Source organism: Schistocerca serialis, chromosome 3 (assembly GCF_023864345.2).
Source record: "Schistocerca serialis cubense isolate TAMUIC-IGC-003099 chromosome 3, iqSchSeri2.2, whole genome shotgun sequence".
Lineage (NCBI taxonomy): Eukaryota > Metazoa > Arthropoda > Insecta > Orthoptera > Acrididae > Schistocerca > Schistocerca serialis.
Window position 1 is genome coordinate 451,305,801 of NC_064640.1, and position 13,508 is coordinate 451,319,308.

Below are 13,508 nucleotides of genomic sequence, written 5' to 3' on the forward strand. Positions count from 1 at the left end.
GTCACATGAGATGTGGAACGAGTCAAACATACAAAACAACAAACATACAAAAAGATACAAAACAGTCTTCATTAAATATATAAAAAATGTTCTACATAACTGCATATAGTTAATACAAAGTTTAGAGTAAAAACAGATACTGTACATATAACAGCAGAGTTCTTTGAGTGTTAATACAAAATTTCATGTTTTAATTTGGAGAAAAATTGCAAGCACATTTCTTTGTTAACAAGATGGACAATTCTATCTAAATGCTATTTCCCTTTTTGCATCATAAAACTCTTCTAATGTATAAACAGACATATTTAACAAATATTCCTTTAGTTTTGCTTTAAAAAGAGATTCATTTTCTCTTAAACATTTTATCTGGTCAGGGAGATGGTTAAAAATTTTTGTTCCTGATCATTTGACACCTCTCTGAACAACTGTCCGGTTCTTAAGTTCACAATGAGGATTTTCTTTCCCTCTTGTATTATATTTGTGATAGTTCTTATTTGATGGAAATTGTGCAGGGTTCTTAATTACAAAACACATCAGCGAATATATGTACTGGGATACAGTGGTCATTATTTGCAGCTTTTTGAAAAGGTTACAGCATGATGTCCTAGGCGGTACTCTGCACATAATTCTAATAGCCCTTTTCTGGGCCAAAAAAATTTCTTTGCCAAAGCTAAATTTCCTCAGAAGATAATTCCGCAACACATAACGGAGTGAAAATATCCATAGTATGCGGACTTCATAGTGGTTAAATCTCCAATGGAAGACATCATTCTGATAGCATACATAGCCAAGCTGAATTTTTGTAGGGTCTGTTGTATATAGAAGGACAAGTTCATTTTGCTATCAATATGTACTCCAAGAAATTTAGACACATCCATTCTTTCTATTGTTTGATTTCCACATGTTACATTTATTTCTCTCCATGTATCAATATTAGCCTGAACTGTCCCAAAGATGTTGTGCAGCACCCTGTGTTCAAATATTATGAGCTGATACTCGTAAATGTCTTGGTGTCACATCTGGCCTGATCCATTTGACTGAGCTTATCCACTGGCAGTTTAATCTATCATGGAGACTAGTAACATACATATGTGTAAGTACCATTTAAGCCATGTGATTTTATTTCAGTTGACATGGAGTTTGTCCTACTAATTATATAACCCAGATATTCAAAATTCTGTACATCTTCAAAATTGAAGCCTGTTTCTGATAATACACTCCCGGAAATGGAAAAAAGAACACATTGACACCGGTGTGTCAGACCCACCATACTTGCTCCGGACACTGCGAGAGGGCTGTACAAGCAATGATCACACGCACGGCACAGCGGACACACCAGGAACCGCGGTGTTGGCCGTCGAATGGCGCTAGCTGCGCAGCATTTGTGCACCGCCGCCGTCAGTGTCAGCCAGTTTGCCGTGGCATACGGAGCTCCATCGCAGTCTTTAACACTGGTAGCATGCCGCGACAGCGTGGACGTGAACCGTATGTGCAGTTGACAGACTTTGAGCGAGGGCGTATAGTGGGCATGCGGGAGGCCGGGTGGACGTACCGCCGAATTGCTCAACACGTGGGGCGTGAGGTCTCCACAGTACATCGATGTTGTCGCCAGTGGTCGGCGGAAGGTGCACGTGCCCGTCGACCTGGGACCGGACCACAGCGACGCACGGATGCACGCCAAGACCGTAGGATCCTACGCAGTGCCATAGGGGACCGCACCGCCACTTCCCAGCAAATTAGGGACACTGTTGCTCCTGGGGTATCGGCGAGGACCATTCGCAACCGTCTCCATGAAGCTGGGCTACGATCCCTCACACCATTAGGCCGTCTTCCGCTCACGCCCCAACATCGTGCAGCCCGCCTCCAGTGGTGTCGCGACAGGCGTGAATGGAGGGACGAATGGAGACGTGTCGTCTTCAGCGATGAGAGTCGCTTCTGCCTTGGTGCCAATGATGGTCGTATGCGTGTTTGACGCCGTGCAGGTGAGCGCCACAATCAGGACTGCATACGACCGAGGCACACAGGGCCAACACCCGGCATCATGGTGTGGGGAGCGATCTCCTACACTGGCCGTACACCACTGGTGATCGTCGAGGGGACACTGAATAGTGCACGGTACATCCAAACCGTCATCGAACCCATCGTTCTACCATTCCTAGACCAGCAAGGGAACTTGCTGTTCCAACAGGACAATGCACGTCCGTATGTATCCCGTGCCACCCAACGTGCTTTAGAAGGTGTAAGTCAACTACCCTGGCCAGCAAGATCTCCGGATCTGTCCCCCATTGAGCATGTTTGGGACTGGATGAAGTGTCATCTCACGCGGTCTGCACGTCCAGCACGAACGCTGGTCCAGCTGAGGCGCCAGGTGGAAATGGCATGGCAAGCCGTTCCACAGGACTACATCCAGCATCTCTACGATCGTCTCCGTGGGAGAATAGCAGCCTGCATTGCTGCGAAAGGTGGATATACACTGTACTAGTGCTGACATTGTGCATGCTCTGTTGCCTGTGTCTATGTGCCTGTGGTTCTGTCAGTGTGGTCATGTGATGTATCTGACCCCAGGAATGTGTCAATAAAGTTTCCCCTTCCTGGGACAATGAATTCACGGTGTTCTTATTTCAATTTCCAGGAGTGTATATTCAGATTTTTAGTTCCTTCACGTTGAGCATCATGCACTTGGTCTTCATTTCATGGACCATAAGGCCTTGAGGCTGTATGGCTTCCTCTATTTTACTGTTCTTTCTAATGAACTACTTCTACTAACCTATGAGCAACTTCGTTCATATATATATATATATAATAGAGGGAAACATTCCACACGGGAAAAATATATTTAAAAACAAAGATGATGTGACTTACCATACGAAAGCGCTGGCAGGTCGATAGAAACACAAACAAACACATACATACACACAAAATTCTAGCTTTCACAACCAATGGTTGTTTCATCAGCAAAGAGGGAAGGAGAGGGAAAGAACGAAAGGATGTGGGTTTTAAGGGAGAGGGTAAGGAGTCATTCCAATCCCGGGAGCGGAAAGACTTACCTTAGGGGGAAAAAGAGGACAGGTATACACTCGCACACACACACATATCCATCCGCACATACACAGACACAAGCAGACATTTGTAAAGGCAAAGAGTTTTGGCAGAGATGTCAGTCGAGGTGGAAGTACAGAGGCAAAGATGTTGTTGAAAGACAGGTGAGGTATGAGTGGCGGCAACTTGAAATTAGCGGAGGTTGAGGCCTGGCTCTGTACTTCCACCTGCCAGGCCTCAACCTCCACTAATTTCAAGTTGCCGCCGCTCATACCTCACCTGTCTTTCAACAACATCTTTGCCTCTGTACTTCCGCCTCGACTGACATCTCTGCCGAAACTCTTTGCCTTTACAAATGTCTGCTTGTGTCTGTGTATGTGCAGATGGATACGTGTGTGTGTGCGAGTGTATACCTGTCCTTTTTTCCCCCTAAGGTAAGTCATTCCGCTCCCGGGATTGGAATGACTCCTTACCCTCTCCCTTAAAACCCACATCCTTTTGTCTTTCCCTATCCTTCCCTCTTTCCTGATGAAGCAACCATTGGTTGCGAAAGCTAGAATTTTATGTGTATGTATGTGTTTGTTTGTGTTTCTATCGACCTGCCAGCGCTTTCGTATGGTAAGTCACATCATCTTTGTTTTTAAATATATTTGTTCATATATAACTAGATATCTCATATTTCTGAATAGCTGTTTCCAGAGCAAAAAGTGAGTGACCTTTTCTTACTCTGTTACCAATGTTAAACAAAGTAGTACTCAGCATTGTTTGCCACCTCATGCAAAAAATATGCTCTGCTGTGCTCTACGATTTCCACCAGTTTTAATGGGATGAACTGATATTATAGTGTTCATCTTTGGCTTACCATCGCAGAAGATGGCACAAACCCATCCAAGTGCAAAATTTGTGCAGTTTACATGTTTAATTATTCATATAAGCTCATTTTTTGTCATTTCATGTGTATAATGTTGAGATAATATGTGTCAAACAAAGTCACTTCGAAAATAATGACTCTAAAATTTTATGTAAAATTTAAGTGCACTTCTTATATTTATTGTATCAAAACTCATGTTTATCATGATATATTGTGTATTTTTTTAACACTGAGTACCATTAACAATGTATTTTGCACTATATAATTTCAGTGTGTGCTTTATACAATTAATGGCAGTACTATTCTGATTCAGACAATCATTCTTTCTCACTTCAGCGTATACTTATGTGAATAGAGGTATAGTTTTGGAAATTTCTTGAAGTTTATGAGCGTCACAAATAACATATTTTGCAATAAAATAACAGCTTTAAGTTAGACTGGCACAGTCAACAAATTTCAGCAACAATATCTTGTTTGGGAAATTATTTCCCCTCAACAGCAGTGTAGCAATTTATATAATTAGTTCAATATTGCCACATTTTTCCTCTCATTGACCATTTGTTCTAAGGAAGTGTTTTAAACTATGAGATAGCGAGGTACACATAGCTCTTATGAAGTACAAAATGAAACTATATGGCACCAGAGACCTTTTCAAGTCTCAAACATCTATGAGATGTATATGCAAAGTGAAGTGATGAATGCAAATTTGCACCTAGACTCACTAGACTGATGCGCTAACCAGTATGCCACTCTTGCACAGTAGCTTTGCAGGAATGCACATACTACACTAGTGCACCTCCCTCCTCACTCCAAATTATCATTTATGCCACAGCCCACTTGGTATTCCCCCTAAACTTGAACAGCGTTGCAGAGGCTCTAACAGTATCAGAATAGCACCTCAGCATCGAATGAAATGGGAATCCTTCCTGAAACCCAGATATAGGTGCTTTAATTAGATGAAACTATATGATTCCAGAAACCTTACTAAGTCTCAAAGATCAATGATATACACAGGGGTCTAGAAAAATGTAGACACTCTTTTATAGTCAATATTAATGGAACAAAATGACATACATTACAATTCTTGCACACAGGGATGGTTATTTTGTGTGTTCAAAGTGACCCCCATTAGCAGCCAAACAAGTAGATGTCACTGAACCATTGACCAAACTGTCACTGTCAGGTTGCCAGTGTAACAGGTGCATAGGATGCCTCAATGGTTTCTCATAGCTCATTCAGTTTAGTTAGCTTCTGGTGACACAGTTCATTTTCCAAGGTACCCCATACGTAGAAGTCAAGAGGTGTAAGGTCTGGAGAACATGGTGGGTACTCAGCAGCTCTTCTTCAACCTATCCACTATCTAGGCAGATTTTCATGCAATTAGGCTCTGACATCTCTGTGGTAGTAAGGTGGAGTGCCATTTTGTGGTAGATAAAATCTTTCATTCCCAAACATCTCTCAGGTGACAAGTAAAATTGATGTTTGCAGCATATGAAGCTACACCTCACCAGTTACGGTACCTTCAGGGAAGAATGGGCCAATCAAACTGTCCAGTGACAGACCACACCACACATTAACACCTGCTAGATTAACATGTTTGTCCACATGAACATGAGGGTTTTCAAGAGCTCTGTACACAGAGTTGTGGCAGTTAACAGTACTGTTCAGTTTGAATTGTGCCTCATCAATCCAGGTAAACATCCTTGAAAACCACTCATGCTCATGAAGCATGCCTTCAAAGCACTCACAGTACTCCATCTTTTGATCAGGGTCATCCTCATTCATAGTGTGGAGCAGTCTTGGAATGTACGTTTTCCACTCTGGAGCCTTCAGAGTTTGTTGTATGCTTGAACAGCATACCCCACTTTCATGTGCATCCTACTTCACAGATTTTTTAGGCGACCTAGTAAAATCTTGCAACACAGCAGCACTGGAAGCTGGATTTGTTGATATTCTTGGTTGGCCAGATCTTTCCTTATGCACATCCTGAACGGTACCATCAGCTTCAAATTTGTCCTGAATATAATAAATTGTTATATGTATTGGTGGCTGAGTTCCATACACATTACACCACTGCCATTGTATCTACATCATATTTTCTGTACTTCCAGTACCACTTCAATATGACCTTGGGTTGCTCAAATGGCAATCTTACTTCATTCATTGCTGCACTGTCATCTGCTAGAAAACACACACCAAGATCTGTTGAGAAAGCATTGGACTACACAACTGTGAAAAATTTCAAAAATATGTCATTTTGTTCCAGGGATATTGACTGTCAAAGAGTGTCTACATTTTTCTGTTTGGATCCTGGCTTTGGTGCAAATTTTCATTTGTTGCTTCAGTCTGCATCTATACATCTTATGGATTAATTTTCTGTGGCATAATTGTGTTTTCTGTGACAACTATAAGTGTCACACCGTGTTTTGTGTGTGTGTGTGTGTGTGTGTGTGTGTGTGTGTGTGTGTGTGTGCGTGCGTGTGTGTGTGTGTGTGTGTGTGTTGGGGCTTATGGGTGCTCAACGTCAAGGTCACGAGGTCATCAGCACCCTGACACGCATTAAAGGGAACGAATGTGGACAGACCTAATAAAACTGAAACACACCGGGTGATCAAAAAGTCAGTATAAATTTGAAAACTTAATAAACCACAGAATAATGTATATAGAGAGGTACAAATTGACACACATGCTTGGAATGACATGGGGTTTTATTAGAACCAACAAAATACAAAAGTTCAAAAAATGTCCGACAAATGGCACTTCATCTGATCAGAATAGCAATAATTAGCATAACAAAGTAAGACAAAGCAAAGATGATGTTCTTTACAGGAAATGCTCAATATGTCCACCATCATTCCTCAACAATAGCTGTAGTCGAGGAATAATGTTGTGAACAACACTGTAAAGCACGTCCAGAGTTATGCTGAGGCATTGGCGTTGGATGTTGTCTTTCAGCATCCCTAGAGATGTCGGTTGATCTCAATACACTTGCGACTTCAGGTAACCCCAAAGCCAATAATCGCACGGACTGAGGTCTGGGGACCTGGGAGGCCAAGCATGACGAAAGTGGTGGCTGAGCACGTGATCATCACCAAACGACATGCGCAAGAGATCTTTCACGCATCTAGCAATATGGGGTGGAGTGCCATCCTGCATAAACATTGTACATTCCAGCAGGTGTTTATCAGCCAGGCTGGGGAGGATGCGATTCTGTAACATATTGGCGTACCTCTCACCCATCACGGTAGCAGTTACAAAACCAGAATCACGCATTTCCTCGAAGAAAAAAGGCCCAATAACGGTATATGTGGTAAATCCAACCCATACCGTGACTTCCTCATCGTGCAATGGAGTTTCCATGACAGTTCTAGGATTTTCGGTAGCCCAAATTCTGCAGTTGTGGGTGTTGACAGACCCTCGGAGTGTGAAATGAGCTTCGTCGGTCCACAACATGTTATTCAACCAATCGTCATCTTCCACCATCTTTTGACACACCCACACCGCAATTGCCCTCAGCTTCACTAAATCGCAGGTAACAGTTCATGATGCCAATGGATTTTGTATGGATAGCATCATAGGGTATGACTCAGTGCCAACCAAACAGTAGTGTATGGAATGATGGTGCAACGTGCGGCTGCATGAGCACTGACTTCTCCATGCATAGACGAACCCGCTACAGTCTCCATTTCTTCCTGAACTGTCTCAGCAGCATTACGCCTTGTGCTCGGTCAGCCACTACAGGGTCTATCGTCTAAACAACCTGTGGCTTTGAACTTCAAATTCATTCTCACTACAGCTGCATTTGTCGACGGACCTTTACCCATTCGAATCCCCTTCCTATGGCAATAGGATAGTAATGCTGAACTAGCACATTCCCCATTCTGATAATACAGCTTCACTAAGATCGCCTTTTCAGGTAACGTCAACATGCTGCAACTGCTGGAGCATCTGATTCTCTCTCTCATTACAGCTCCTTTTATACACAATTGTCATGTGCAGTCACTGACGTTTTGCTGTCAAGCGCCATCTGTCAGACATTTTGTGAACTTTTGTTGTTGTTGTTGTTGTTGTTGTTCTAATGAAACCCCATGTCATTCCAAGTATCTGTGTCTATTTTTAACTCTCTATCTACATTATTCCATGGTTTATTAAGTTTTCAAATTTATACTGACTTTTTGATCACCCAGTATTTTTACCTTTCAACAGCAATATATGAGGGGAGTTTTTACTATGACTCTTGTTGATGGTGTTAGTCCTTTTCTACGTATCACCCTTAAATGTGACATTTTCCCAATGATAAAGATAACTTGGTGGAGACCTTGGTTGTAGATGCCTACAGTTTCACTGTTCAGGAAATATTCCACCTTGAAAATCACCTCATCATGAGTTTGGGGATGCCTGCCATGCAATGATTTATTTCATCTGAAGAAAGAGAAAGAAGTCACTGGATGCCATGTCAGGAGAATAACAACATAGTTTGACTTGGTTAGAACATTTGTGGACTTCTGGAGTTTTCACTAATTTAGTGGTGCTCACATTATCAGTGAATAATACATGCATTATCAGTAATTTGTGGCTGTCCCAATCCCCTTTGTTTCTAATGTTCCTCATTCCTCCAAAACTTCAATAACTTCTCTTCCTCTCAGTTAACTAGATCTCAGTGAATGACTGACATGGATGTGATCCTCCATCCCACTTAAAAAGCTTTGTTCACACTAAACCCACCAATCACCAACAATATCTACATTTGAACAGCTGCCATCATTTCACACCATGAAGTCCTTCCAATGCAACCTGAGAACACATGGATGCCACATTTGCGGTGATAAGCTATCTCTGTGCTAGTATGTTGAAGGACTTGATGGGGTGTTTGCAAATTGGAATTACCTTCCCAGTGTTGTCCAAAAACAGGTCTTCTATGACTTATCTAACATTCATTACAAATCTACTGTCCATTCTCTGAGGTAGGTCAGAATAATGAAATCATGTTTTCCATCAGGACCTTGGCTATCTTTTGGCATAGCCTGAAATTAGAAATATCTCCCTCACAATTATACTGTCCCACTGTGGTATTCAGCTGCTTACCTAAACTACACAGTATCTTTGCCTATTCCTATGCTGCTTCTGCTCCCCCATAAACCTGTGGAAGATTCAGGTACAAGACTTGTCCCATGCATCTGCCTACAACATCATATTTGATTCCTGGCACTGGAATTTCTTAACCCATCAAAGAAAGAGCAAAATTTCTAAGCAGTCACATTGTATATCAGTTTTGCTGTGTACATTGCACAGAATTTTATGAACTGTAACAATTACCAAAGAATCCACTTACACACTGTACAACCACCACATAACTATGACCAAAGGCCAAATAGACAACACTGTTGTTGATGTGCTGTGCATCACATGGTGATTGACTTCAATGACTTCTACACAATCATAAATTTTGAATTTCCCATCCAAGACCAGCTTTTATGATCTGGATAGATAGAGACTCTTCCTGTGATGTATCCACCATTCCATAACTCTTTTGGTCTCAATCTTCAGTGCCTGTTCCTCACTTGCTGTTCTCTCCCTTCCCACTTCCCTTCACCTGTTCTCACCCTGTCTCAGTCCTCTATACCACCCATCTGTTTCCTACTACATATAAACTCCCCTCTTGGAACATTTCCTTATTTCCCATGTCTCATTCCTATTATACATTCTCCTTCAGGTACTCTCACCACTGTTTCTTCCACCAAGCCTACTACTTAACCTGACCTTACACACAGACACTTCGTCCATGCCAGGATGGGCTCTCCTAAACCACATCCGTCCATTTCCTCCTTCTCCCCACTGATTCACCTCCTCCCCCTCATCCCTCGACTATTTTTAACCATCCATCCCATCTGAGATTTGTACTCATTGTGAGTTGATAGCGTTGTGAGAGAACAGTGTATGTCTATTTGTAAAGCGAATGTGTTTTTAGTTAGCTCTGACAGAGCACTCTGTAAGTGGTCCAGCTCATGTAACAACAACAACAACAACAACAACAACAACAACATCAACAATAATAATATATCTTTACACTATAATACAGTAAGTAGTAGGAAAGTTTTGTCATATGACTATGACCCATACCCCCCTACTTGAAACATGGGCACAGGCTGCTCCTTCCTCTGTGGCACAGTCATTTGTAGAGATGCTAAATGCTTCAACATAATATAGAAATTTGAGGCAGAGAGAACGAGTGCTGTTATACTAATTAAGGTAACATAGTTCTGTGTATATCAACTCTCTTCTGAAATTTATTCTTTCTCGGAGTTGCACTGTTCACATGCTATTCTCAAACATAAATATTAAAAACATTCATGGGCATTATCATGATTTTCTTGTTTCAGTTAATGTGATGTGGCAGATTTTTATATAAATATTAATTTATAATACACATGAATTGATTTAAATTGTGCACTTGTATCACTTGCACTATTTCCTGGCATACACATACACACACCACCAAATGATTGACTTTTTATTTTTCATTTAACTTTTTTTACTTCATTCCATGCTCTGTGCTCTGACAAGCAAGCCAAACCTCCATTGCTATCTATCAGGGGATACCAATGCTTCCTCTTTTTGCAAGAAGTGGCACGTATCTTGCATTTAAAAAAAAACAGGATGCTAGTGGTGGACTGCCAATACATACAATGATGTCCCTCAAGTAACTTTGTCTAAAAGACAAACTGAGTGAGGTGGCACAATGGTTAGCACATTGGATTCATATTTGGAAGGATGGTGGTTCAAATCCATGTCTGACCATCCTGATTTAGAGTTCCCATTCTTTCCTTAACTCACCACAGGAGAATTCTGGGACGATTTCTTTGAAAGGGTACAGCCAGTTTCCTTCCCTATCTTTGAAACAATTTGAGCTTGTGGTCTATCTCTATTTGTTCACAGGACTTTAAACTCCAATCTTCCTTCCTTTTCTTCTATAAACCAAGCAGTTCCAGTGCATATGTATATTCCTGTCTTTAATTCAGTGCTTCAGTAAATTGATAGGTAGTATTCTATCCTCTTTAACATCTTGCTCACCTGAAAAATAACAACTTGAATTGCCAAAAATTCTGAAATATGGACAATATCCTTTACTAACAATGCATTTTACCCAATATTATCATCATTTACTGATCTTATGTCAACTATATGATCCAAATGATCAGAACTAGTAGTCAGGGAAGGATGTAATCCATGTTGCAGTGATTTGATGCATCAAGATGTCATTTTTGAACTTCAGATATGTCAGATCTCTACCAGGTTCAGTGCACTCTGACTGGACAATCAATCCTTTTAACCTCACAATCTTGCATCTATTTTCCTTGTCTGCAAGTACTGCATTTCATCTGATGGCTCTCACTAAATACTGTTTGTTCCAGATGATGGGCCCAAAAGGCTTGAGGAAAGCAACCCAAGTTGCCATATTAAATGCTAATTACATGAGTAAAAGATTAGAAGATCATTATCCAACTTTGTATAAGGATCAGCGAACTGGACTTGTTGCACATGAATTCATAATTGATGTGAGAGATCTCAAAGACAAAACAAATATTGAAGCAGTAGATATAGCTAAAAGACTTATGGATTATGGTAAGTCTAATTTAATTACAAATATTCAATAACCATATATTATGTGCACACATTGAGAGACATTATTGAAATACTAGTAATAAGCTACCAAAACATGTACAACAAAGTCAGAGTTCGAAGCTCTCCTAAAAACATTGGAGCAAATATAATACAGGGTGAGTATAAAGTTTTTCTCTGATTGCAAAAATTTATTTCTAAGGATTTATGCTAGATAGAGCTGTGCAGTTTGTTCCAAATGGCAGCTTAACTTATAACATTTTTTTTGGAGACAGTTCTACATGTGCTCCAATTGTTGCTTTTAGAACATTTAGATGATACTCAGTGTCTCTTCATGTCTCTGCCAACATCCCTTTCACCACTGACTCTATAGCATGCATTCATGTCATAAGAGTTTGCACATCAGGAATTGGTGAACTGAACACTTTATCCTTAACACAACCCCACAAAAAAGTGAACACAATGGCCATGATGCTGGACTGTCTCTACTGATCCATCTGTCCAGAAAGGTTTCATCCAAACAGTTAGCCCTGAATGTGACAGTGCAATATCTTTTAGAAGCACTACCCATAATTGAAATTCCTGTAACTGAGCTGCAACATAAGGTTTCAACATGTTCAGATAATCAGTTGCCATAGTATCAGGCTCAGTGAAAAAGAAAGGTCCAGTAATTGTGTTGGGCATTAACCCACACTTCACATTCCTTCTTGGGCTGTCCCTTATCTGATCTGCTGTATCACAATATGTGGGGTCTGTGAGTCCCAGATCAGAGCATTATGCCTGTTTACTTTTCTGGAGATGTAAAAAGTCATTTCATTGGGAAAATAAACTTTATTAAGGTAGTTATTGCCTACATCAGTTCATTCCCGCATTTTCCTAGTGAACTTGCCACTTCTGGGCCTATCATCTGGCTGAAGTGCTTGCAGGAGTTGCACTTCACCATAGTGATGCGAGGTATGCCTATTTCCTTGGTAATGTGGTGTGTTGATTTTCACAAACTGCATTGAAATGCTGTATGCACAGCATCAACAGTGTCATCACTCACTCCATTTCCACTGCCTCTTGCTTTACCACCAACACTAGCAGTCTCTTTAAACTTTTTATACCATTCTTTGATGCTATTCACATCTGGAAGATGTTGACCATAGACACTTTGGAACTCTCACTGAACTGCAGTAGGCAAATGCATTTCATTAAACCACAGAACAAACTGCACTTTCTCGTGCATAACTGCCATTATCACAACAACACTCCCATCAAGAAGAAGGGTAGCAGAAGTAATCCATTATCATTGACTTCCACATGTTGTATTATCTTAAAACGTACTCTGTATTCATGTATAATGAAGTACCACAAACAGAATAACATCTTCCATGCTAATCGGCAACCAATGTAGATTCTGTAAACATCAATCATGTGAAACCCAACTCGTGATTTTCTAATATGACATCCCGAAATCAGTGGATTACAGCAACCAACAAGATGCAGTATTTCTTGACTTTCAAAAAGCATTTGACTCAGTACCATGCAAAAATGTACTAATAATAGTGTCATCATAAGGGTAACAAAGATAACAAACAAAATTTTTGACAGGATTGAGGATTTCTTGGTAGGGTGGATACAACAGGTTAATTTAGATGCGGAAGCATTGAGGGGTATTTAAGTAACTTCAGGCATGTCTGAGGGAAGTGTGTTGGGATCCTTACTGTTGCAGCTGCATGTTAATGACCTGGAAGATGATATTAATAGTAACCTCAGATGTTTTGCACATGATGCTGTTTTCTGAAGTGAAGTACTTTCCGAAAAATGTGTAAAAATATTTAGTCAAATCTTGATAAGACATCAAAGCATTGCAAAGGTTGTCAACTTGCTTAAAATGTTCATAAATGTAAAAGAGTGCCCTTCTTAAATTGTAACAAAATATTATCCTATGACTACAATATCAATAAGTCATAGCTGAAATCGGTAAACTTACACA

The 13,508-nt window shown here is 40.6% G+C and overlaps 1 protein-coding gene across 1 annotated transcript in view; it reads left to right on the plus strand.

Moving 5' to 3' along the window:
* Positions 1 to 13,508, plus strand: part of LOC126470350 (glycine dehydrogenase (decarboxylating), mitochondrial) — a 288,221-nt gene that overhangs the window by 246,353 nt on the left and 28,360 nt on the right. The window contains exon 17 of the mRNA XM_050098138.1: positions 11,323 to 11,533. Within this exon, the coding sequence (XP_049954095.1) occupies positions 11,323 to 11,533 (211 nt within the window). The remainder of the gene's footprint in view (positions 1 to 11,322; positions 11,534 to 13,508) is intronic.